The sequence below is a fragment of the Dasypus novemcinctus genome, chromosome 2, assembly GCF_030445035.2.
Source record: "Dasypus novemcinctus isolate mDasNov1 chromosome 2, mDasNov1.1.hap2, whole genome shotgun sequence".
In the NCBI taxonomy this organism is placed as follows: domain Eukaryota; kingdom Metazoa; phylum Chordata; class Mammalia; order Cingulata; family Dasypodidae; genus Dasypus; species Dasypus novemcinctus.
The window spans coordinates 104,028,997-104,055,351 of NC_080674.1; the positions used below are offsets into that span (position 1 = coordinate 104,028,997).

Sequence of the window (26,355 nt, forward strand, 5' to 3'; positions counted from 1 at the left end):
CTTTATCTTTTACAGGCCTAAATCTTCTTATACCTCTAATTCCATATTGGCACTTGCTTCTCAGAGACCCTAATTGACAGCCATATAGGGGAGTGTATATATAACATATGCCTCTGTCTAGTTTTTAATGTATAATAGAAGAAATTAAGGAATAATATTACTTATATTATTCCATACTTACTATATACCCTACAGGAGTTCAGTTAAATGAAAACAAAAGGCAAAGCAGATATGAATCACATGAGTACAGCAAGTTACATTGAACAGTTTCTTACATTTATAGAGTAGTAAAATGAAATGGACATTTATTCTGTTGTGTTTATTTTATGTGGCATCATACATTTTTGCATAAAATTTTATCAAGCTTACTTTAGTAGTTTAGTTTTATTTTTATACTGTAGCTTATGCTTGTTATCTAAACAGAAATAGTTATTTCCAACCTGAGTATAATGGAACATTGAGGAAACTGCATCTGTATTAAGACAACTATTTGAATAACAACAAGATAAAAGGGATCTGATCAGAGTCCTTTATCTGTTCACATTTTGTGATAAACAAATTTAAGGCGATTATAGCTTTTAACTCTTCTTTCTCAGGTTCCTGTACTTCCTCTTCTACACTTCTGTAGGTAAAGTCCCTACTTTTATGTTCACTAGGAGTCGACTCAAGTTTTTTTCTCAGATTGCAATACATTTATTATGATACATGAGTCTAGTAGACAAGTGTGTACATATAACATGTATATAATTATCAATATATATAGACAAGTTTGTTTTCATGAACTGTAAAAATGAATGGATTTTAAACTTCTTTTACTCTTTTGTTTAAAGATAGTAGTTTAAAAATAATCTATAATAAAAGATAAAAGTAGGCTTTTTACTTAACATTTCAGTTTATTTTTTTATTGTATTATATTTTACATTTAACATTTGTTAGTATGTTAAGTGGACATTTGAAGCACTGTAATAATTTTAATGTTTTGCATCATATGTTTTGGCTTTCCCTGAGAAAAATAACTGCATATAGTAATACATATCTTGAATTACATTTTATATTTATATTTGCATGTAGCTGTCCATTGTAGCTACCACCACTACCTGTATCTTTGGACTGAGGATAGATATGTTAGGGGAAGTGGTATTACAAGTTTAATTTCTCTTTAATAATATACAGTTTTAAAATTTAGGTCATTCTTGTAGGAACTAGTAACTTTGCTATAATAGGAAATTCATTTTAATTGACTGGTATCTCTAGTTCATTTGGTGTCTAGTAATTTATTGTCTTGATATATGAAATAAAGAGCTTGGATTCATGTTTGGAGATAGTATTTCTATACATGATTAAATAAAAAGACAATCCATAAGCTTAGAACAAACCTTAAAATGCCTATGCCATAGGAGTCAAATGTCTTACACTAAATTCAGAAAGCAAAAAATAGTGTTTTAGCAGATGAGTTTGTCCACTCATTGAAAGGTTGAAAATTCATTCAAAGTACCTTGAAGATGTTGGAAATGAAGAAGAGCATCAGCTGGGATAAATTCTTTTTTATTTATTTATTTAATTTATTTAATTTATTTATTTCTCTCTCCTTCCCCCCACCCCAGTTGTCTGTTCTCTGTGTTGATTTGCTGCGTGTTCTTCTTTTCTCCACTTTTTGTTGTTGTCAGCGGCACGGGAATCTGTGTCTCTTTTTGTTGCGTCATCTTGCTGTTTCAGCTCTCCGGGTGTGCAGCACCATTCCTGGGTAGGCTACACTTTGTTTCGAGCTGGGCGGCTCTCCTTATGAGGTGCACTCCTTGCGCGTGGGGCTCCCATATGCAGGGGACACCCCTGCGTGGCACAGCACTCCTTGCGCGCATCAACACTGCGCGTGGGCCAGTTCCACACGGGTGAAGGAGGCCCAGGGTTTGAACCACAGACCTCCCTTGTGGTAGGCGGACGCCCTATCCATTGGGCCAAGTCCACTTCTCAGGGATAAATTCTTAAAATCATGTCACTCTCTATTTAACGCTTGCCAAGAATCCTGTGACTGGCAATGACTTTTTAGTATATAATATATACTGTTGACTTTTTAGTATATAATATATGATCTGGAAGAATTTGATTTATTTCCGAATATAATTTCACATGGCATTAACTTCTTCATTGACCAATGTGACCAGAATATTTGGAAAGCCATATGCTTTAGAACATTGAGCAATAGACTGGCAAAAGGGAAAAGGAGACATTATAGTTCAATACCTTTATTTTATGCTGACAAGTGGTTCCACTAACTCATGTTTATTCCCTTTTAAAATCAAATTAATACCTGTAGATATTATTAACTTGATGTGGTTCTAAAGGACCTATAGTGAACTAACTCCATTATCCTTTTCCCAGTTGTGAGGTAGCACTTTTTTTCTGGTCTTAGTTTTTCTGTTGCTTATTTTCATAAGTCTGAATCTAAAGTTGTCAAACTATGACTCACAGGCCAAATTCCATTCACTGGCCTGTTTTTGTAAGGCCTGTGAACTAAGAATGTGTTTTTGCACATTCTAAAGGGTTGTTTATGAAGAGGAAAAACTGAGAAGTCTGTGGGACAGAGACCATGTGTGTTTTGCAGAACCTAAAATATTTGTTTTCTCATCCTGATGCTTTACAGAACAAGTTTAGACCTGTGGTCCCAGTCCATATGGTGTGTGTGTGTGTATGTGTATGTGTATAGGTGGGTAGTACAATGCCTGATATATTGGAACACTCAAATATTTATTGAATATATGTGTGCATGCATAGGACAGTGTTTCTTCCAGGGTCCCCACTCTTATCTTTGAAGGGGCTCATATTGTACTTTATAGTTGGTGCTGGAGTCTAAATAGTTCCTATAACATTTATTCTATCAAACAATGTAAATCAGAATTTAAGTGAACTCAATTTTAGCTCTGATTCTTTATTGAAGTACCTTCTTTTGTGTTTTTAAACTCCAATAGATGTTTTTGTTAATCACATTTTCTTGTGTGTAGAGTTGATGTCATTGAATTGGAGATGACTTAGATATTGATGGCAGGGTCATGGTTATGGATATTGCTAGAATGCAGTATCATTCAGGCCCTCAACAAATATTTAATGAGCATCTTAATTGGCCAGACACTGTACTACAAAGTGGTTAGACAGTGGTGAACCAAATAGGCAGGGATTCTGCCTGCATGGAACTCAGTGGGACAGATAGGTAAATAAATACCCAAAGAAACATATATATAAGTAAATATAAATGCAAATTTAGGTAAATGATTTGAAAGAAAAGATCAAGTTATTTGAGGGAGAAACTGATAGGAGGGCTCTAAATCTGGAGATCCTTTCATATATACTGATTGCAGTTTATGTTGAACACTAACAGTTTTCATTCTTCTATAGCAGTGGTTCTCAAATTTAAGCATACATCAAAATCGTAAGGAGGACCTGTTAAAACACAGATTGCCAGGCCCTACCTTCAAAGTTTCTCATTCATTATGTCTTGAATGGAGCCCTCAGATTTGTACTTGTAATAAGCTTCTAGATTTTGCAAATTCTGCTGATCCAGGGAACCACACTTTGAAAACCACTGATCTAGGCTAGTGGCTTTCAGTATACTGGAATAATTTGTAGAGCTTTAACAAAATATTGATGCCTAGTTCCTTTCCCTCAGGATTCTGAGTTCATTGGTGTCCACGAATGGCCTGACATGGGATTTTTCAGAATACTTTAGGTGATTATGATGTGTAAACAGGATTGTGAGCTACCAGTCTAGAATTTGAGTAATTTATATGCATACATTATCTTAATGGAATGGGGTACCTTACCCTGCATTACAATGGGAAGGAATGGAGGAGATGGGAAAAGGGATGGGATGGAAAGCTTAGTAGTATAGATGTGGTACCTGATTTAAGACTTAATGGATTATCTGTCAATATCATCAGGTTGACAGAAGGAGAGGATAGTATAAGACAGAAGAAACAGTGGTGGCATGTAAACATGTAAGAATAGGTTTTGTTTCAATTAATCCTAGGTAGTCTGTCAGTTATATTTCTAAAATATAACCATTCTGATACTGAGTACCTGTTATATTAGCGGCAGAGGAATAGACCGAATAATTTATTTTTAATTTACAAATAAATGTGATGTAAGGATCATTTATCCCTTATTAACATTATTTTCACTTAGGAAATTTTTCTGTTTTATAGAATGAGAAGAAGAAACCGAAAGACAAGGAGATATGGAGTTCTGGACACTAACATAGAAAACATGGAATTGACACCTTTAGAACAGGATGATGAGGATGATGATAACACATTGTTTGATGCCAATCATCCTCGAAGGTAAGTGTTTAGCTGCTTAATTCTGTGAATTAGTATGCAACTTCTTATCAAGTAAATTGGAGAAATAAAGTAGAATTTTATTTAACAGATTTTATTCTAACATTCTGTTTTGTTTAATGAAGTTCTTTCTGTTACCCAGCCAATAGCTCCTATTCACACTGCTTTGCTAAAATAACATAAACAACAGAATATCATCTCCAAAGGAAATCTTTATATTTTAGATCTCTTTGCAGGGCTTTCTTCTTTAAATAGTGTATATTAGTAATATATAGTAACTATATGGATATATGAACTATTTAATGTGGTAGTAGGAAAGATTTAGTAAACTTGATTTTTGTTTTGTATTTTGAAGGTATTTTAGTTTTTAGTTTTGGTTTCTATTTGTAAACAGTGCTTCCTGATGAAATTCTAAGACTAATGGTACAAAATACAATAATGTAACTATCATGTGTCTTCTCAGGTTTTTTCTCATTGAATGCTAGGATCTTTTCTGAGAGGCTTGGATACATGAAAATAAATGGGGTGAAGTCTCCATTCAATAGTAAAAGAAATGTTTGAATGGAGGGGAATTACTTGGGTGAAGGAAACCTAGATTTTAGAGCCCCAGTATAAGGCAGGATATAAAAATTGTGGAGCTAATTAAAAAAGATTCAATGAAAAGTGAGTTAAGAAATCCCATGTATATAAAGGGCTTTCAGTTGTTAGCAAGTCATTTATTGAATAAAAAATACATTGATGAAATGCCAGTTATATAGCAAGAATAATATTAGAAGCTAACTATGCATTTATTAGCAAAAAAACCCTCTCTTTGTAAACTAGGGGCCTGGTTCCAGTGAAAACAAATTTTTAAAAATTCAAATACTCTCTGAAAATTCCTTAAATTGCCTGTAAAGTATTGTGCAATTCTTAGTAAGTCTAATATTGTCAGCTGTTGGTCATTTCTATGTGTGGACCAGGTGAAGTTGCTTCCTTATATTTAGGAGCCGTTGTGTACAAAAGATACTTACCTTTATATACTAGAATCACTTTAAGAACAATGGGAAATACATTTGGAAATTTTTATTGACTGAGGGAATAGCAAATCATTATTCTCATCTTGTTTTCACCCTGAGGAATGTCCTCACTGAGTGGATGGAATCTTACAATTTTTATATAAAGAATAATTATTATTTTAATTTTCTACTAAGCTAATGTTTTGTTTAAACAAGCTAAAAGCATATGAGGCACCTCCTACTGAAAACACAGGGTATTCAAGGGTCTAAAAGAAGTTAAATAGCTGCTCTGTCAATATTTGTGAGAAAAAACGGTGAGTGAGTGAAGTATGAGCTTTGAATGCAGAAGGAAGAGTGGTGAGGAAAGGCTGAATGGGGGAGTCAGAAGCCAGATCATGAACCTCTTGTAATCCATGTTAATCAATTAGAAAAAATATAAGACAGTGGAAACATAATCAAATTTGTATTTTGAAAATTACTATGCATAGGTTGGAGGAGAGCAAGGTTAAGAGTAGGGAAGCCAATAAGAAGACTGGTGGTACCTGAGCTAGAGTGATAATTGGAAGGTCGAAGGAAGTAAATTATTCTGGAGTCTGTGGAAAGTATGATCGGCAGGAGTTAGGGACTGTGTTTGGAAGATGAAGGAAAGAGAAATGGTAATAATAATGGAGAAGCAAATTTCAAGGGTAATGAAGTCACCTTGAGTTTTTTGTCGTATGACTTCATTTATTTTAAACAAAACAAAACTATATATGCATATATCTAAGATAACTTAAAGAGGAGACCAAATTGCTAACTGTGCCTATGTATTCATTAATTTATTCAATAAATAAATGAATAAGTACCAGCTATTTATGTAGCAGCTATTTATGTCACACATATTTAGGTGTGTGGGAGACATTAGTGCTATAAATCCAAAAAGAAGAAAAAAAAATGTCCTGACATTGTGGAGCTTCCCTTCTAGAAAGGAATAAATAAGACTGTGAGGTTTACGGTTCACATTTATTTTCACTTTCCCTTCTATATTCTTCAACATTTTCAGGGATTTTTTTCCTACTCAAAGATCATATTCATGCATTAATTTTTAAAAACAAAGCTTTATTTGGAAATATTTTGAAGCTACAGAAACATTACAAGAATAAACTTAGTACAAGGAATTTTTTTTAATCCTGTTTCACCATTTTTTCTCTTGAACACACTTTCTCTCATAGTATAGATATGGCAGATACACCCTCTTTTTCTAATAAAAAGTTCCTCATTTTTTGTTTACATGATGTTCTGATGTTTCCTCATTTTAGATTCATGTTACTGAAATACCACATAAGTCAATGCTGTCTCCTTCTCAGGGCAGCATATCCGGAGGCACATTTGTGCTTCGTTAGTGGTGATCATTGGTTTCCCTTGCTGCTTTTCAAATAATAAGGAGACATTTTAAGATCATACAACTGTCATACTTCTTATCAAAATTTCCGCTAGATTAGCATTCATTCATGAGTCTTGCCTTATCTAACCTTCCCTAGGGTTACAAACAATGCAGTCAGTGTTGATATTTTATTTTTGTATTTATTATCTGTGTAGAATTATGATTTTCTTTTTTTTTCAAAGGCTTATAATTCATTGCCATTCTTATATTTTAGTGTTTAAATGGTCCCAGATTTGGCCAGTGGGAACCCTTTCAGTCTGGCTTCTGAGTCCCTGTGACTTAATCCCAACATTTTTCTTTTAAATACTTCTTTAGCAAGATATTCCAGGCTCATCTTGTACTTACTCTGTCCCAATCATGGGATCAGACATTTCTCCAAGGATCCCTAGTTCCTTTAGTAGATACTAGGTAAGCTCTTTGCTATAGGGGAGTTTTTCCTTTTTCACCCTCTTACAACTATGAAATGTATATGAAATATATATTTGAACATGTCTATACAGATATATGAACTTATGCATGTATATATGCATACACATATATATGCATACTTGAGAGGCTATTATTTGTACCTTCAATTTTCGTCTATGTCTACTGGATTCACTCTTGCCTTCTCCCTTTCCACATTTGTATTTTCCTTCTATCATGAGAACCTTAGTTCCCAACACCATCAGACTTCGATTTATTTACTCTATTCCATAATAAAATTAAAATAGTTTCATAATTTCTTGTCTATGTCACTATGATAAAGAAACCTGTTAAAAAAGTTTAGGACTCATCTGTATTTTTGTTCCCAACAACCCCATTCAGCCCAAAACTGAGAATATATAGTTAGATATTATGTTTATAAATGACATTTTTTTCTTTTCAGCACGATGTTCATTTGAAATATAATTTGATTCACTTGTTTCCTTTGCTTTCTGATTTAGTTTTCCCCTCCTTTTCCTCATTATTTTTGTTTTTAAATGTGAAAAACACTAACATGCTTCCAAAAGTTAGAGTGATCCAAAAAAAAACCACTCAGAGAAGTATCATGCCTGCTTGCTTATATATCTTACTCTCTACCCCACCCTTTATAGAAAGTCAACTTCATTATTTTCAGGCCCATCATTTCTGTAGGTCTTTTGTTAAAATTGGCAGATATATGTACTTCTTATGTTTCCCTTTCTTCTTATACAGGAGTAGGTTATATACTATATATGCTTTTTGCACTTTTCTTGTTGCACTTAATATCTCCGTATCAGTTCATTGAGATCTTTTTCATTTTTAAAAAAAAACTATGTAGTACTCTATTGCATGAAATATACTGTAATGTATTAGATCAATTACCTCTGCATTGACATTTAAGGAGTTTTCAGCTATTTTGCAATTACAAATAATACCACAATAAATCACCTTGTACAAGTGTATTTTTGTATTGTTGGAGGTATATTTTCAGAGTAAATTCCTAGGAATGGGATTGTGGGTCAAAGAGTATGAGGTTAGTTTTGACTGTAAGGACTGGAGGTGCCCATGAGGTATCCCAGTGAGCATAGCAAATTGGATGGATTCATTCTTTTACTAACAGCAATTATTCACTGTCTGACAGTACTCTGCTAAGCTCTGGGGATATAGTAGAAAGCAAAAATGAACAAAATACTTACCTTCATGCAGTTAACAATCTAGTAGATAGCATAGGCCCTCAATTCAGAACAAAGGAGTTGTGGCTAGAGATACAGATTTGTAACTTACCATTATTATACTTCAACCTTCCCCAAATCTGTGATGATGTTCTTCTCTAGGTTAGGCTTACTTTTGCCTCTTTTAAAATGAGCAATAGGTTGAATATTTCAGGACACCAAGAAGTAAGGACCAGCAAACGATTTTTCTATTGTCTTTCTCTCTACTTCTCCAAACAATATTAAATATCATTTGAATAATATCCACACTGATTCTAGACCTCGGTGTGGTTTTTTTCATTCTAAGCAGATATGGAACCCTATTTTTTTTCCTCGCTGTAGGGGAAGGTGGATATATTTCTTTTCTACTACTAGTCAGCAGCGTCACGTAAGTGTGGGCATAGATGTGTTTATATTCCTATTACTTTCGGTAATTATTTTCTGTGATATGAAGTCCAAAATGTGTTAATTCATTTATGCTAATTCAATGGGCTGGTCCCTCTCTGATCTTTTAAGTTGGTATTAGAGTTGAAACATTAATTATACCATCTATTTCTTTATCATGTGGATGTATGTTGCAGGAAAGGTGCAAAGAGAACATATAACTCGCTATAGTAACAGATGACCATGATGCTTAATGCCATTTTTTTTCTCCCAATAAAGGGGAAAAAATAATGCTTATATGGAAAGTGTATTTTAGGGTCTTCTTAGGCCCTGAAACAGCAATTTAACCAACAGTTTCCAAAACAGCCATGTATACTAATAGAAGAACTAAGGGAATGGATGTAGCAATAGAGAGAATGTCTACAAAGAGATAAAATCAGAGGTCCTATCACTGAGCCCCAGTGAAGACAAATAAGGACAAAGCAAGCTGAGAAAATGATACCAGAGAAAGAACATTAGATTCAGATGAATATGTTATCCTGGAAGCCTAGAAAAGTGTAATCAATAGTCCCAAATTCCACTCAAGGATCAAAAGAAAAAAGAAAGTGTCCATTAGGTAAAATTGAATATTATTCATTGGTGACCTTGGGTGAGAGCAGTTCTGGAGTAGTAGCAGGCAAAGTATAGTGTTTTGGAGGTGAGGAATGTGGCAACCCAGTAAAAGTAATCACTTTTTTACTTGCGATGGGGAGTAAAAAGAGGGCAGTATCTAGAGGATTTGATGGTGTCAGTGTGTAAGATGTTCTAAGATCAGAAATAGTTTATAGATGTAGATCCCCAGGATACTGGTAAAAGATATCGTCTTGGTGGATGAGCAGTTCCACCATTCCAGTCTCCCTGAGCCTTTGTGTATCTTCCTTTATTGTGGATCAAATTAGTTCTGGGATTTCAACTTTATTTAACGTAGGCTACCTTTAGTATATGTGTGGCCAGCAGTTTAAAAAAAACACCTGTTAGAGCCTCTTTCTGACCCTTCAAGCTAAAACATTGAATCCAGAATTTCTGCTTAATGAACTCAGCAATAAATTTGACCTGATCATTCCACTATGATCATTAAGATCCATTCCTACCCTCTTCCTTAGATTTCCCTCTATGTAAATTGGAAAAATCATCTATTCTTGTTGGTGTAGCATAACTCCTTGTACCTCATTTTTTACAGCCTTCTAGAATTTGAATCTAGTAGTAGGTCTAGAAGAAAAGAGAGGTGGTGATGGTGTATCCTAAGGAGAATCAGCAGTGTTTTGCAATGTAGTTATCTCTAGGGAGCTTTTTCAAAGAAACTATAACATTTTAATAAAAAATGACTTTTTTGGTCCACTCTATTAAATAAATTTTTGTTAGGTGTCTTATATAATTCAGTCTAATATAAAAGCTATATTCTGGCGGTACTGAGAGTTTCTAGTAAATAGGCATTTTTTCTTCAACTTTATTGAAGTAAAATTAAGATAAACTGTACATACTTAAAATATACAAATCGAACTATTTTGATGTATGTATACATATTCCACCAGGATCATAATAAAGGTAGTGACACCCGGATCATCATCTATATCATCTTCCAAATTTTTTGTTCCCCTTTGAAATCCATTTCTTTTTCCAGCTTCTTCACCAGGCAACCACTGATCTGCTTTCTGTCACTACAGATTACTTTGCATTTTCTTGAATTTCAGAAAAATGGATTTTTACAGTAGGACTTTTTCTTTCCTTCAGCATAATTATTTTGAGATTGATCTCTATTTTTAAGATAACTCTTTCATTGCTGAGGGTTTTTTTAATTATTATTTTTAATTTTTATTGCTAATCCACTAAATAAATATAGCTCAATTTGTTTCTCCATTTACCTGTTGATGGACATTTGGTTTATTTCCAGGTTTTAGCTATTACAAATAAAGCTGCTAAGAATATTCACATTCAAGTCTTATAGACATTTTACTTTTCCTTATGGGTAAATTCCTAGCAGGGAAGTGGAGATAGGTCATATATAGATGCTATTTTCCATTTTATTTAGGAATCTGGCAAACTTTTCCAAACCATTTTGCATTTCTAATGGAAGTATAGGGGAGGGAGTTCCAATTACTCTACTTCCTTGGATTCACTTAGAATGGTCAGGGCTCTGTTCATTTCTTTGTTTTTGTCTTTGTCTTTATAATAGAGGAGACATGGTGTATCCCATTGTAGTTTAGATTTGCATGTCCTTAAGGACTAACAATTTTGAGTAACTTTTTATGTATTATTTTGTAAATTGTGTCTTCAAATCTTTTGTTCATTTTCTTATTTCTTAATAATTTGAGCTGTAAGAATTTATAAATTTCAGATACAAGTCTTTGATGTATGTGGTGTGATGTATGTGGTGTATTTTCTCTGTTCCGGAACTTTCCTTTGCATGTTCTTAATGGTGTATGTCAATGAAAAAAAAAGTGTTTAATTTGATGATGTCCAATTTATCTATTTTATCTTTTATGACTTGTGCTGTTTGTGCTGTACCTAAGAAACTTGTGGTGGTATGCAATCTCAAGGTTTGCAAAGATTTTCTCCTGTGTTTTCTTCTAAAAATTTTTGTAGTTTTTGGTTTTATATTTAGTCTGTAATCCAGTTTGAGTTAATATTTTTGGTGTACTGTAAGAGACAGTATCAGTTTGGTTTTTTTTTATCTTGATATCTGGTTGATACAACACTATTTATTAAAGATTTTCCTTTCCCCATTGAATTGTTCAGCAACTTTGCCAAACCATTAGATCATATATGTGGGAATCTGTTTTTGTACTTTCTATTATATTCCATTAATCTATATATTTATTTTATGTACATAATATATGAAGTTATTTGATTGAAGTAACTTTATAGTATGTTTTAATATCAGGTCAGGTAAGCCCTCCGGCATTGTTCTTCTGTTTTTACACGTTTTTCGGCTGTTTTAGGTCCTTTGCATTTCCATATATAATTTAGAATTGCCCTGTCAATTTCTACAGAAATCATCTGATGGAATTTTGAAACCAAGCCCTCTAATTTCTTCATGAATCTTTCTGAACACCATAGATAGAATAAAGTGGTACAAGGGCTGAGAAATATAGCATGTGATCTGTTTCCTGTTGTTATTGTTCTGAATAATGCTACCTTCAGTAGCCAGAATTACTACAAATATCCTGCAGTGGGTGGGGGTGGGCTTTCCAACTATTTTACACCAATACCTCTAGTGATTATGGTTATTTTTATGTTTGAATATTGAATATTAAACATTTACTTTATCAATCAAAGCAAATTTAAGTCTGCCTTCAAAGAACACAGGAAATGTAAAATGATTGCAGTTTAGGGTTTATCATTGACATGAAAGGATAGTTCCTTTGCTGATTTTTTGATGTACTTAATAAACCTTTTCTTAGAACTACTGAATGTTTAATTGAATACTTTAAAATATTATTGTCAACCCACTGAAAGCCCGGAATAATTTAATAAATAAACTGCTTTAGTATGTACTTACTTAAGGGAGATAAATTACCTCTCTAATTAAAGGTAGTAAAGTCTATTTGAGATGATAATTTTTCTTAAGGGACTGTGCCTTTTGCTAATAAATCAGCATTTGAACCCACTCAAAACTCTACTTAAACATGCTAAACATATGGTTAAGATACTCAACCATAAGGCAATAATTACTTAGTTTGATTAGTGAACTCTCTATATGTGACCATAGTACATTATTGAATTGGATTATGAGCAATGAAGAAAATACACTTCCCCAGCTCTCCAAAACCAAAATACTATTCTTAAACCAATGATTTCGTTCAACTTATGCTCTTGAAGTAAATATTTTATTTGAAATTGCTTATTTAATTCACATCTCAGCTATCTTGATTTTTTTAAAATTATAAAGTTTGTGGCTTTACTTCTATTCCTATTTACTTCTCTCTCATATTTCTTCACCCAGAATTCTTTTAGTATATAAAAATTAACAGAAAACTGCATTCTGGTAGAGAAAATAATATACAAATAACTAAAAACCAGGGTTGAAAAACTAAGTAAATGGTGCAGATTTTCATCGAAGGGCATAATTCTTTCTGGCCTGATTGAGTTGGAGTAACAGAACTCCAATAGGAGTTCTTGTAAAAGCACGTGTTACTAATTACTTGCGCAGAATGTTTCAGACACTTTACATATACTGTGAACTCCCCAAGATGATCTCGTGAGGTAGTTTGTATCACTCTCATTTTAAAGACAGGAAAACTAGACTCAGACAGTTCAAGTGAGAAAGATGTTCCTTTTTGTTGTAATCTCATTCCATTTGTTTAATATTTATTTTATTTATACCTATAAAGAGAATGATTCTCAGTTCTATTCATTCTCTATTCTGCTACTTTTTTTGTTCTTAGTTTTTCAAATGGGGAAAACAACCGAAAAAAGGGAGAAATAGAAATAGTATGATTTGCCACATTATCAACTGCAATGCAGAGTCATGGTAGTCAACATTAGAACTACTAGTAATTATCCTTAGTGATTTAATCTCTTATTGATGCTGCCTTAATTATTTTAAGTGTTTTCTGAAATTAGTTCTTCCGTTTCCAAATTCTATCTACAAAATAACAGGAAGCAAGTCATTTCCTTGCTTATAATTTTATCATAGTACAAAGGTATTTTTTTTGTAGTTGGCTCTTTCTGACAGCCAGTAATGTAACTTTTAATAAACCAAAATAGTAAGTGATTGTTGCTGTTTGGTAGGACTTGAGTTATTTTCACTGTTTCTTTGTATGAGATTGAACTATATGAAACTGCCAATATACGATTTAACCTAAATTTCCTCAAGGAAATGTATTATTGCATATAACAGGATGTCATGGATAGGGCAGACTCGAGGCCCAGTGCTCTTCTTCTCTGTGATTCCCTTGGTTCTGTCCATCTTCACGGATTGGCTTCATTTTTCAGACTCATAATAAGATGGTGCCAGCTGTTCCTCAAATCACACCCAGAATGGTTCCTTTCATTAGAAATTAGGGAGTAGCTGTCCTGTGTCTCTTTCTTAGGAGTGAAAAAAAAATGAGAGATTTTTCTTTTTATATTGTTGACCAGAATTAGGTCATGTGATCATTTCTACATCAAACCTGAGAAGAAAAATGGAACTACCACAATTAACTCAGAATTACCATTTGAGGTGAACTAAATATTGAGGAGTCAACCAGCATTGCCACTTTAGCATTGAGGTTAATAGAGATAAATGGGAAAATTTATAGGTATATGGAAAATTAAATAACTTGAACAGCTTAGTTATGATAATATAAGTTCTGTAGGAACTACTAGAGATATTTTTTGTTGTTTAATTTACTGAAACATTTTTCACAAAGGAACTATAAAACTGAAAAAGGAATCTCAATTCTTGAGCTGTTACATAGAATGTTTCAGCCCTCTCTGACAGAAAAACCAATAAGAAATCAAGAGACAGTATATGCTGACTAGAACTTAATTACCTTCATTTGTCTCAAAGAGAAATGTTGGAGACAAAACTCATAACTAGTCATAAAAATGCAAGTTTAACACAATACTTTATAAAGCAAAACAGCTTATTGGAGCAATACCTTCTTCCTATTCTGTTTGATACCTATTGAACAGCAAAATATTATTATTATTATCATCTTTATACTACACACTAGAGGACATTTTGACCATCTTGGTAGCAGTTTTTAAAGCAAGTATTCCTATTGCTTCAAGGCTGTTTTAGTAATTTCTGCCAAGTATATAATTTAAAAATCCCTAAATTTGCTTTTTTGGCCACTTCTATTCCACTTCACTAAATTTAATGTTTTATTGTATGTGTTCATCGCATTTTTTTGCTCAATGTTTCTTTACCACAAGATATTTTCTGGTTATTAATACCAGCATATAAGAGTGAAAAAGCAGATTTCCTATAAGTGTTCAACCAGAAACCCTCATTACAAAGATCTTACTTAAATATTTATATATTCAAATATAGTTCCAATTTCTAAAACGCAGCTTTAAGTTTTGGATATAACATTATCAGAATAAACTCTAAGATTAGCCAAAGCAAATAGAATATAGGAATGTGTTAAAGTATTAATGTTTGTTTTAGAAATCAGTTTGTATTTTGCAATGCCCAGTGATACATTGGTAGTAGATTAGCCTGCATTTAATTTATCTACCTAAAGGAGTCTATGTTGTATTAGTTATTACTTAAACAGGTAACCAAAGATAAATTTCTTCTAGGTTTTTTTTGGTGTTACTTTTCTGTAGGCATTGAACTTTAAAGAAAATTTGCCTTCCTCTGTTAATAGTTAGACATCACAATGTATTTACTGGTTAAGAATATGAATCATTTGTATATTATTTTAACAAATGTGTCACACAACATTGTGATTGGTGATACTGTTTTCTCATCTAAGTGCACTTTGGAGCTACACTGTCTAACTTGATAGCCACTAACCATATGTGGCTCTTGAGCTTTTGAATAAGAGACTGAATTTTTAATGTCAACTAATTGAAATTTTAATTTACATTGCCTTGTATAGCTATTGTTTAGAACAAATCTGAGTAAAACATAGTTCTAAAGCAAAAGCCTTTGACTGGTCTGGCTTAAACTAATTCTATTAAATGAAAACTCTTTATAACAGATGAATCACAAGTTTCTGTTCTAGCTTTTGATTCAGGATATACACTTTCTTGTGATTATTTGGATTACAGACTTTCTGAATTATATAGTGGGATAGATTGACATGCAAGACAGAGAGTACCCCAACCATGTTGCTGCTTTACATGAATGGGGTTGCTTGCACCATGGGGACCAGGACTTCAAGTTTATGAATGGAAACAGACTTATAAATAATTATTAAAGCATTGACCTTTCCCTGAGTGCTTTCAGATTGTTTTCATTCTGTAAAATCCAAAGTCATTTTATCATCTTTTGAAAGATCTGAAAAAAAACTCCTGAAATTTACTATTTGCATGTTCATTTAAATGGGGGGAAAAAAAAAGTATTCTTGCCAGCAGCATGGCAGGGCATTGTTTTCATTCAGACTTGACTTGAATTTATAGCTATTTTGATATTTGATGTTTTTTAAACTAGTTTTAAAGCTGTCCTTAAGGTCCTGCTCTTTATTGTATCACTATGTGATATGTAGAGGCAGAGAATTCTTGAAGTTTGGAAAATACTCAAATGGAGTTTTCCATTAAATTTATTACTAATACATATTTGCATTTACTTTGCTTTTCAGAAAAGTATGGTGAATTTTGGGGGGAAGTGTTGGGTTTTTTACTGCAAGTATTGGAAAATCCTATATTATAGAGAGACTCAAATTTATTTTTCTCACATCATGAGAACTCTACAATGTTTATCTCGTAGCATTGACTTGATGGGTTCTTTGATAACAGGGTCTACTTTTATGTGATTTTCTCACACTTTTGCTCGTGTTTGTCTTCTCTTGATTGTATGACTGCTATAGTAAGTAATCTTATCTGTGTTCCACACAACAAAATGGTGGGAGACCAGGTACATCTGTATCAAAACTTACAACAGACTTTCATCCCCTGTCTCCAACCAAAAATTAAAAAGTAAATAATTTTTAAAAAATCAAGATTTTTATTAGCAAACAAAAAAGAAAGAATGAATGTTAAATAAAATATAACACTTTATTCAAAATATTTTCTGAAGGCTAAATTTGGCAACTGGCAAGAGAAATGTTTAGGATTGGAGGTTATGACTTATGAGGAGTCTGTGATTAGCAATTTTACAATGAAGTAAGGGGTTTGTAGAGCAAAAGGAGTGAGCACACCAATAGTTAATATGCCCTGTTTTTGTTTGGTTGTTTTACAGAGAACAAGAATTCATTTCCAGAGCCAGAATAGCTTTTTTTAGTACAATGGGAATTCTGTAAACAGTAGAACAATAGAGTATTTACAGCTGATCTAATCTTTAGGTTTGAATGACTAAGCCCTCTGTGACTTAGAAGTACTGTAGTACAATAAGAAGTATCAAAATATGATTCTGTAGACTCCTTTGCTTCTAGTGCTTCGGTCACTGATTAACTGAATGACCTTTGATCAGTCACTTGAATTAATTCTTCCTTCTTCCAGAATCACCTGCCAAATAATGTAGTTAGATTGCATCTATAAACTCTTTACCAGCTTTTGAGTACTATAATGTTACCTTTTTTCATCTTGAAGACTTCCTTAGAAAGAGAATCCTTAACTCTCAAACACGATTTGTTTTACTTTTTTTTTTTTAAAGAAAGCAGACCTTATAGTTTCCAGCATTTAATGGATCAAGATAGTAGTAGAATTCCAGCTTCCTTGTCTAGTAGAACAAGGTTTTTTGTTGTTGTTTTCTGAGTAATTTTCAAGGTTCATCTGTGGTTCCGCAATAAGAAAACAGGAAGTTCTATTTGTTTGTATGGTTTTTTTTTTCCATTCTGTTTCTCTTCCCTACCATCTTCCCCTTCATTGAGCAAAATTCCTAGCAGATAATAAAAGCACATTGTATGTTTGATGATTAAATGGATAAAAGCCATTTTTTTTTAATCTCTGTCACTATTACACTGAGTACCACACACAGCCCAATCTGTTGAATTCCCTATTTTAAATATACTTGAAGACAGAAGACATTAAATGTTGTGGTTACCATTTAACCTACATTTGTTTTCATGTGAGACTATAGCACATTTATGTACATTTGAAATACATCTGTTTATACTGGTTGTATTTGTCACTGCTGCAGAACTTACTTGAGCAAAGATATAACATTCTTAGTTTTACTGTATCTTAAAATCTAATGGTGGGCGGCGGACTTGGCCCAGTGATTGGGGCGTCCATCTACCACATGGGAGGTCTGCAATTCAAACACCGGGCCTCCTTGACCCAGGTGGAGCTGGCCCATGCGCAGTGCTGATGTGCGCAAGGAGTGCCCTGCCATGCAGGGGTGTCCCCCGCCTAGGGGAGCCCCACATGCAAGGAGTGCGCCTAGTAAGGAGAGCCGACCAGCATGAAAGAAAGTACAGCCTGCCCAGGAATGGTGCCGCGCACACACGGAGAGCCAACACAAGAAGATGACGCAACAAAAAGAAACACAGATTCCCATGCTGCTGACAACAACAGAAGCAGACAAAGAAGACGCAGCAAATAGACACAGAGAACAGACAACTGGGGTGGGGAGGGGAAGGGGAGAGAAATAAATAAATAAATCTTAAAAAAAAAAATCTAATGGTGAAGAGTATAAATTTACCAGTTTCAGTTAACTCATTTATTTCCAGCTTAAACTTTGGCATTTTATGAGCTTAAATTTACCCTCAAATTAAAAATACATTAGAACCTATTTTCTTTTACTAATCATGTAGAAGCCTCTTATATATTGCTGACTAAAGATTAGAATAAAACAAAATGGAAAAATATATACATTACTTATTCTCAAACTAATCTCCAATGAAGAAATTGTTAATGATGATTATAAAGAGATTTATTGATTTAGTAAAATTTGTCTATCTTTGGTATTCTTTCAGTTTGACAAAATGCCTTTGGTTGTGATGGCTCTTAGTAGCTGAAGTTTCTTTGGAAGCGAGGGTTTGGGTTAGGTGATAGTAGAGCAAGGGGTATAATTAAAATTAAGGTCTATTAAAAACATTTGGATGAAAGTAGAACCTCAATACATCAACAAGTCAGTAAGAGGAGAAAATGGGCAAAATTGGTCCTTTGTATTTTATGGAAAGTCTCACCTTCTCTATGAATCATTTTTCTCACCATATTAAAATATTATAAGCTTTTTTTTGTTTCTTAGAATATATTTCCAGACTTACAACTTCAATTAATTGTTTCTGAAGGTTTAGAAGCAGGATCAAAGAATTGTATTTATAGAAACTGTTGAAGCCAATAATTATATTGTATACTTAAGTCAATTAAAGTCCTTTCTAAATATTATATGAAGATACAACTGTGGTGTGACTATAGACTTAGTCTATAGTTACCCACATTAGTTATATTATATATAAAATCCTTTGGAAAAAGTTAAAGTTATAATTCAGAATTATCTGATATAATTAATATTGACAAAAAATCATGTTTTATTGGTATAATTTATTATAATTCTCTTACATTAATAGTTTATCTTCTTCCCTTCAAATCTTTGTGAATATTAAAATTTCTAGATAAAATTTTATGTAGAAGTTCATACATTTTTTTTTTCATTGTTATTTTTTTGTCTTTTTCTTGCAGATAAGAATGTGCCTTTCGATGAGAGGACTTAATCTTTCTACAGTAAAGGACAGGGTTCTTCTGTGTTTAAGGAATAAGAAGCCACTATATCAATGGGGAAGAAAGGGAGGGTATTTAAGTTATGTACATTATGACAACCTTTAATTTGTTGTTACAATAAATATTGTATGTTTATTATATCTTGTATGTATAGAATTGCTCTATTAATGGGCTCAGAGTCCTTGGGTATAAACTGTACTATAATAGAAATCTGTTTGAAAATTCCTTTAGAACAGTGTTTTCTGATCATTTTTGTTTGTTTGTTTTTTGCCTACCATATTATTGTAAACTGTTTTATGTACTAATCAATTAATGCTAATTTTTTTTGCTGGTATCATATTTTAAAGAACTATAAATTCAGACAACCAATCGGTATACAAATATAATTAGCTTTTTCTCGTACCAAGATGAATTTCTCATTTTTCAGGGGAAAAGAAGCCAAATTTATTACTTTGTGTTTGGGTTTTTAAAATATTAATAATGTCTGAGTTATTGTATTGCAAAACAATACTATATGAAATTATTTTACAGATAGAACTTATTTATAAAATAAACCTAATGACTAGAATTATTAGTAGATATTTTTATTCAATTTCTAAAGAAAGCTGTCAAAAAAGTGTTATTGTGTTTAGTAACTTCCATGTTAAGATACCTACTTTGATTAGATATATCAGAAAGTGAATTTTAAAACCAATTTATTTGTTTACGAAATAGTGCGAAATAGACATAATGGCAAAACTGGTACAGTTAAAACCCTAATTATGTTATATGATGAGGGAATGGGAATTTAAGTGTTAAGTACATGGACTCTGGCCCCAGACAAACCTGGATAGAGAGACTAACTTCATTATAATGAATCTAAAAGTAGGTTATTAAACTTGAGTTTTTCACATTCTGAAGATTAGAGGAAGAAATAATAGAAAAAACCTGAGTCACAGACTCAGTTGTTTACACATGCCAGGGAGGTAATTTAAATGTGTGTCAGTAAGGATGGGCAGTGGTAATAGTCTGTCCGCAAATCTCACTGGGTTGCAAAAACAAAGATTTATTTTTCACTCATTCAAACTCATCCATTTGTTATGGACTGTAATTCTACTCCATGTTGCCTTTCCTCAGGGACCAAGGCTGATGGAGAAACAATGCCTGAAATATTGCCTATCTCATAGCTTAACATCCAGACAGTGAACTGTATGCTGGCCTGTAAGTTACTGCCCAATTAATGTATTTCACCTTCACCTACATTTTAAACCCAAGCAAACCAAGAGGCCACTTCATAGTTCAACAAGGCAAGGGATGGATTATCCTCTGGGCAAGGAGGTGGATTGGATTATTTGACCATTTCTAATGCTACCTTAGTTTTACCTGTGTGCTAATTGGCTTACCACATTGAGTGTATTTACCTTGCTATCAATATGTATGTTTATACTGTATAAACAGGGACTAAAGTAAAGATATATTTCCTCTTCTAAAGGGATCAGCCTCAGTTCAGCTCCCACTGATAAATTTGTGGGTTATTTAGTCCCATACCTACATCTATTTTGTGATATGTAAAAATCATATCCTGTAGTATCTAGGAAATAGTGATAATTCATTTAAATAGCTGCTGTTATTTATAAGCTGACTTTTGCAGTAAAACTAAATGGAAATAAGAAGTTACCAGACAATAAGAATTCTAATAATTAAAGTACCTTAAAATAAAAGTAATGCTTATTTTCATAAAGGCCTCCAAGTTGGTTTTTAAGGAGCAAAGCATTTTGATGGTGACAGAAACTTTATTGGAAATACACAAGTTCTCCAGGTGAGTAATTTATAAGGAATAACCACCTGGATATGGGAATTCTGGCATTTTTTTAAGTTTCTTATTTGTTTCTTTCATATAGTCATTTCTGAACTGTTTTACGATTATAATCATAAAAACCCACACTTTGATTAAAGTGCCAGGTAGTATATCTATAAAGTCACCTACAGATTTGTTAAGCAGAAAGTTTAGCTTCATTAGTTGTATAATAAGAAAGCTGATGAAATGATTAGGATTTTTACTTAAGAAGCTATATTTTAAAATAACCAGTGATAGGATATCTTGTTTGTTATAAAAGCATCTAATTATTCTCCTTTCTCATTCTGTACTTTCACTGGTTTATTGGCAAGGACCAAACCTAGGAATTCAAATAGAGAATAGAATTGAGTTCATAGCCTAAGAGGATAGTAAATGGTAAGAAAAGATAGATTTTCAAATAGTTCTTAGATGCTCTTCTATGCTTTAATTGGATGTTTCTGACCAACCACCTCTTGGGCTTCTTTATACCCAATTTGTCTCAATTATTAGGTTGGTAACCACTCTGTGGAAAATAAACTGTTTGGCCAGATGTTCAAACCATACCTTTTCAACTTCTGTGGTTTACAGGTTTAGTTCTTTACCAAGGATGTAACCTGTTACTTTTTATCACCTGTCCCTCACATGCCCCCCCCCCCCCTCTTTTCCCTCTTTTATTTTTTATTTAAATTTTACTATTTGAGGTCGGGGTTTTTTTGCACTTTAGTTTTAATTTTATTCATTTTCATTTATTCAGTATATTTTTAATTTATTTACCTTTTTTTATTCTCTTTCACTTCTACTGAATGAAAAGAAGGGTAGTTTGTTTCTCTCATGTTGGGAAGGAAAAAAGAACCTATAAGAAAAATGGTTGAAGGGATAAGTACTTTGAAATAATCCATTCCTTAAGCAGGAAATTAATGTGCTCATTTCCCTGATTACCCCTCTGGCTATCCCATCACTTTGAAGGATGGCATTCATAAACAGCTTCACATTTGGTGACTTTTAAGAATCAAAAGTTATTTTCAGTACAGATGCTAAGCTGGATCATATATATATATATATATAATATACCAATGTTCCCTCACATACCTCACTATTCAGAAGTTGAACATTTAAAATCCAATGTATTTTGGATCATATATATATATATATACCGATATTCCCTCACATACCTCACTATTCAGAAGTTGAACGTTTAAAATCCAATGTATTTTTTCCATCCATGCCAAAATGTAAACCCAAGAGGCAGGAGTTGAATATGTAAGGGAAGAAATTTTGAAGGAGAGACCCTCTATGCAATGTACATGGCTGGCTAATTGAGAAACCATGGATGTTACATCTTCATTAATAGATGCCATTATAGATCCAGAGTACAGAATCTATGGCTGGGTGTCTGGCTTTATTTTTACATCAGACCCTAATAGAGAGGTTTATATTTGTACCTTTCAGTCTTTCAATTCTTATAATACAGTTTCCTTCTTTACCCATGCCATGCCACCTTTTTTTATTTTTTATTTATTTTTTGAACTTTGAAACTTAGCTAACCATATTCCAAGAAAGAAATAATTTTTAGAAGAAATGATCTATCTAGAGTTGCTCTTTTCCAAAAGATTGTGCTGATTGATCTTACCTTAGGTTTTAGGATATGTTACATCTATAGCTCTGGGTGGAGGTGTATCTCAGATCTGACAACCAATCCAAAGTCACATGTCTGTTGCTTGAAAACAGGTAAATCTGCAGCTGTCCTGGACCTCACTGTTTCCCTTGGTCCTAGTTTACCTGAAACTTAGCTGGATTATCTGTGAGACACTGTTGGTCATGAGAAGCTTTCTTCTAATCAGGTAAAACAGTTTGAAAATTGGTCTGAGAGTCCAGTTAGGGAAAGGTTCAGAGACATTTCAATTTGAAGAGGTGAGAAAATTGAGCTACAAGGGAAACAAAAGCTAGGAAAAGAAGGTTGCACCAGGATTTTATTGCTCCAAATCTGTGCAATGAAGTTCCATGCACTTGCAATAAATGCACCATACATTTTACTCTGGAGACAGGTGAAGCTATTCTGACATTGCTAGTACAGAGAGCAGAGGGGAATTTCTTGTCCTACTTCTCAAGGAGTAATGGAATACAATTCCTCTGGTATACAAGAGTGAACACTTAACATTTTAAAAATAAACCCTGCAAAGTTTATAATGTGAATCTTTCTTACAGTGTCTTTTAATATAGACTAGTGTATCATACTCTAATATATTTCAGGAAAAGTAAGTTCACAGCAAGTTAAAATAATTCAGTTTGTATGCAACCATCTGATAGTTTAGATTAACTGAAGGGTATATTTTAAGAGTATATAAGGCACCCATTCCCAAAATTTAGTCTGAAACAACCTGTGAGAAGAATCATTCTCTTTCCTTGCCTTCTCTGATATCCTTTGTTTGTTTGTTTTATCTTCTCCATCTCCTTTTGTTTGTAGCTCTCTGTACTTTTAACTTTCTCCTAGGTCCTTTTCTCTCTACACTCTGATCTCTACATAGGCAACTCATCATTTCAGTTATCATATATTTGCAGATTTCTCACAAAGGTGTAACCAGAAATTTTCTCTGACATTTAAGACCAGTATATCCATTCCTTACATAGACTTTCCACCCCCACATGGATGGCCCAGAGATAATCCAATTAATGATTATCCTGTCACCAACTAGGTCATACTCTGTGCTCCCAGTTCCAGTGAATGACACTATGGAGGTTTGAAGCTATGTGCCCTGGAAAAACATGTTCTTAAACTTAATCCAGTCCCAGGCATGTGAACCGTTGCAAATAGGATCTTTTGATGAAGTTACTTCAGTTATAGTGTGGCCCCGCTGAGTCAGTGGGTATTAATCCTATTCCTGAAGGCTTTGCAGGGAAGGTCACAGAAAGAAAGAAAGCAGCCAGAAGTTGAATGTCAAAGGGACCCAGAAGAGAAGGGAGAAGCCAGGAGAGGCTGGCATGTGTATTGCCTTGTGACACAAAACCCTAGGACTGAGGATCACTGGCAGCTAGCCAGCCCCAGAATGCCACAGTTTTCTGGGAGAAAGCATCAAAATCGTAAGCCAATAAGTTCTCACTGTTAAAGCTAACTCATTGCATGGTATTTGCTTTAGCAATGAGGAAACTAAAAGACACCAAAATTGATTCAAGTATGCAAGACAGGAAAATTCCTTGGTATCTTCCTCCCCTCCCATATCCAAATCAACAACACATTCTGATGATTGGTAGTATCTTCAAAATCTAACCTCTTTCCATCTCCACCTTTGAGTGACCACCCCAATGATCTTCAAATCTGTTCTTGCCAATCTAGTTCCAACTCCATTATCTTCACACTACAGCCTGAGTGACCTGTGAACAATGCTGTTACCATCCTGCTTAAAATGTGTATATAGTTACACATTGCCCTGAGTACAAAGACAGTAATACTTCATTTAGCCTAGGAGACAATGTACGTCAACCACTGGCCACATTGGCCTCCTGTCATCCCATGGTCAACCTTGCTCATTGCTCTTCAAACACCATTTCTTGTTTCATGCCCTGTACTTGTTATGTTCTCCCCTACAACAAAGCCTTTGTCCGTGCCATTTCTCCTCCCTGGAATGCTCTTCCTATTTTCTAATTACCACCTTCTAAATTTTCAGGGGTAGGTGACTCCCTTAGGTAAACTTCTCATGACCTTCCGAACAAGATTAAATCCTATTTTAAATCAATAGCAGATGCCATCTGTCTTTGCCATAAATCTACATTTGTGTGATTTTTCATTAATGTCAGTCTTCACACTCTAAGACTGTAAGTTTCAAGAGCACAAGGATGATGTCCTTTTATTGACTATTTGAGAACTATATATGGAAAGATCCCTGAAGAGAAAGCCACACAACCTCTACTGGTGGGTGAGCCAAGGAAGTACAGGTGAACAGGATGATGTTTCTGATCAGGAAAAGCATTGAGGTCCAGGCAGATAGAGATAGTTGGATAACTGAGCTCCAGTGTTGTATGCTGTAGTGTGATTGGAATAATTTTAGCCAGAATTTTTAAAAGGAATATGTCTAAATACCTATCAAAACCTTAATGTCCTCAGTAAATTACCCTTTGTTTTAGAAGGGCAGAATACTTTATAGTCTTTTGTTGATGCCTCTCCTTACATGTGGGCTTTCGAGCTTGCTTGACCACTGGTAAGTAAAAGAAAATGATGTTCTGGAACTTTTGAGGCTAGGACATAAGAAGCCTTGCAGTTTTATCCTAGGTCTCTGTAATACTTGTTTGTGTAACATTGCTGTGGGGGGTGAAAGCTACTAGTTAAACCTATCCTGCCACTGCCATACTTCACCATTGAATTGCAACTCAGCATGATGGTATTCTATCCTATATATGCAGAATCTTCTAGAAATATTGGTCAGATTTTGGGAAGAAGGTTATCTTTAAAAGGAAAAGCTTATTTTATCATTTTAATCTCCTTAAAGATACAAATTAATAGCCATTGGTTGTGGATGAGCTAAATGTCAAGTATATGTTGTTTGATCACTGAATTAAATATATATTTGGTTAGATCTAATCAGTGTTATAAATGCTGTTGGGTAAAATATGGTTTACTTCTCTTTCTAAAATTCAAATAGCATAAAATAATTTGGCCTTTTGGCAAATAATTATATACAATTTTATTACAATAAAGAGATATGAGATTGCTGACTTACAAATCAAAAAGCGTTTATTAAATACTTTGTTTTGGACTGTCTTAAAGCTGGAAAGAAATTTAAGAGGAAACAAAGGGAGGAGGAATCAGAATATCAGGAGTATACAAAACACATTTTCAAATAAGATCCTCCATTCCCTTTTAACTAACTGTACTAAATAGATCAGAAATGAACCACCCAGGTGAGCCCTTCCTAAATTCCTGACCCACTCAATTAAGAGCAAAATTAAATGGTTGTTTTAAGTAACTAAGTTTTCAGGTAGGGATCATGCAGGAATAGATAATCAGAACAAAGCCGCCTTTATGGGATTTGAATTTTATTATCTATATACTTAACCAGTAGGTGATTCCTGAGAGTATAGGAATATCTTAGGAACTCAGCTGTGGGAAATTACTGAAGAAATCAAATTATTATATCAATGTTATTGATAAAAGTCCTGGAGAGTAGAAGTACACATTCTTACATGTATAAGACATGCATTCACTGTCCTGTGAAATTTTTATGATATATGATGCAACTAGATCAGGGGTTGGCAAACTAAGGCCCATAAGTCAAATCCGTTCCACTGCCTATTATTGCAAAAGTTTTATTGGACACAGCAGGACTCATTTGCTTACATATTATTCATGATTAATTTCACACTATAGTGGCAGAATTGAATAATTACAACAGAGACTCTATGGTATGTAAAAGATAAAATATTTACTATCTGGCCCTTTACAGAAAAAGTATACTGACCATTGAAC

General features: G+C 33.6%; 1 protein-coding gene across 1 annotated transcript in view; it reads left to right on the forward strand.

Annotated features, from left to right (window-relative positions):
* Window positions 1–25,619, forward strand: part of FAM174A (family with sequence similarity 174 member A) — a 41,419-nt gene extending 15,800 nt beyond the window's left edge. The window contains exons 2-3 of the mRNA XM_023588456.3: window positions 4,197–4,331; window positions 19,043–25,619. Coding sequence (XP_023444224.2) covers window positions 4,197–4,331; window positions 19,043–19,046 — 139 coding nt within the window. The 3' untranslated portion in view covers window positions 19,047–25,619. The remainder of the gene's footprint in view (window positions 1–4,196; window positions 4,332–19,042) is intronic.
* Window positions 25,620–26,355: the final 736 nt, after the last annotated feature.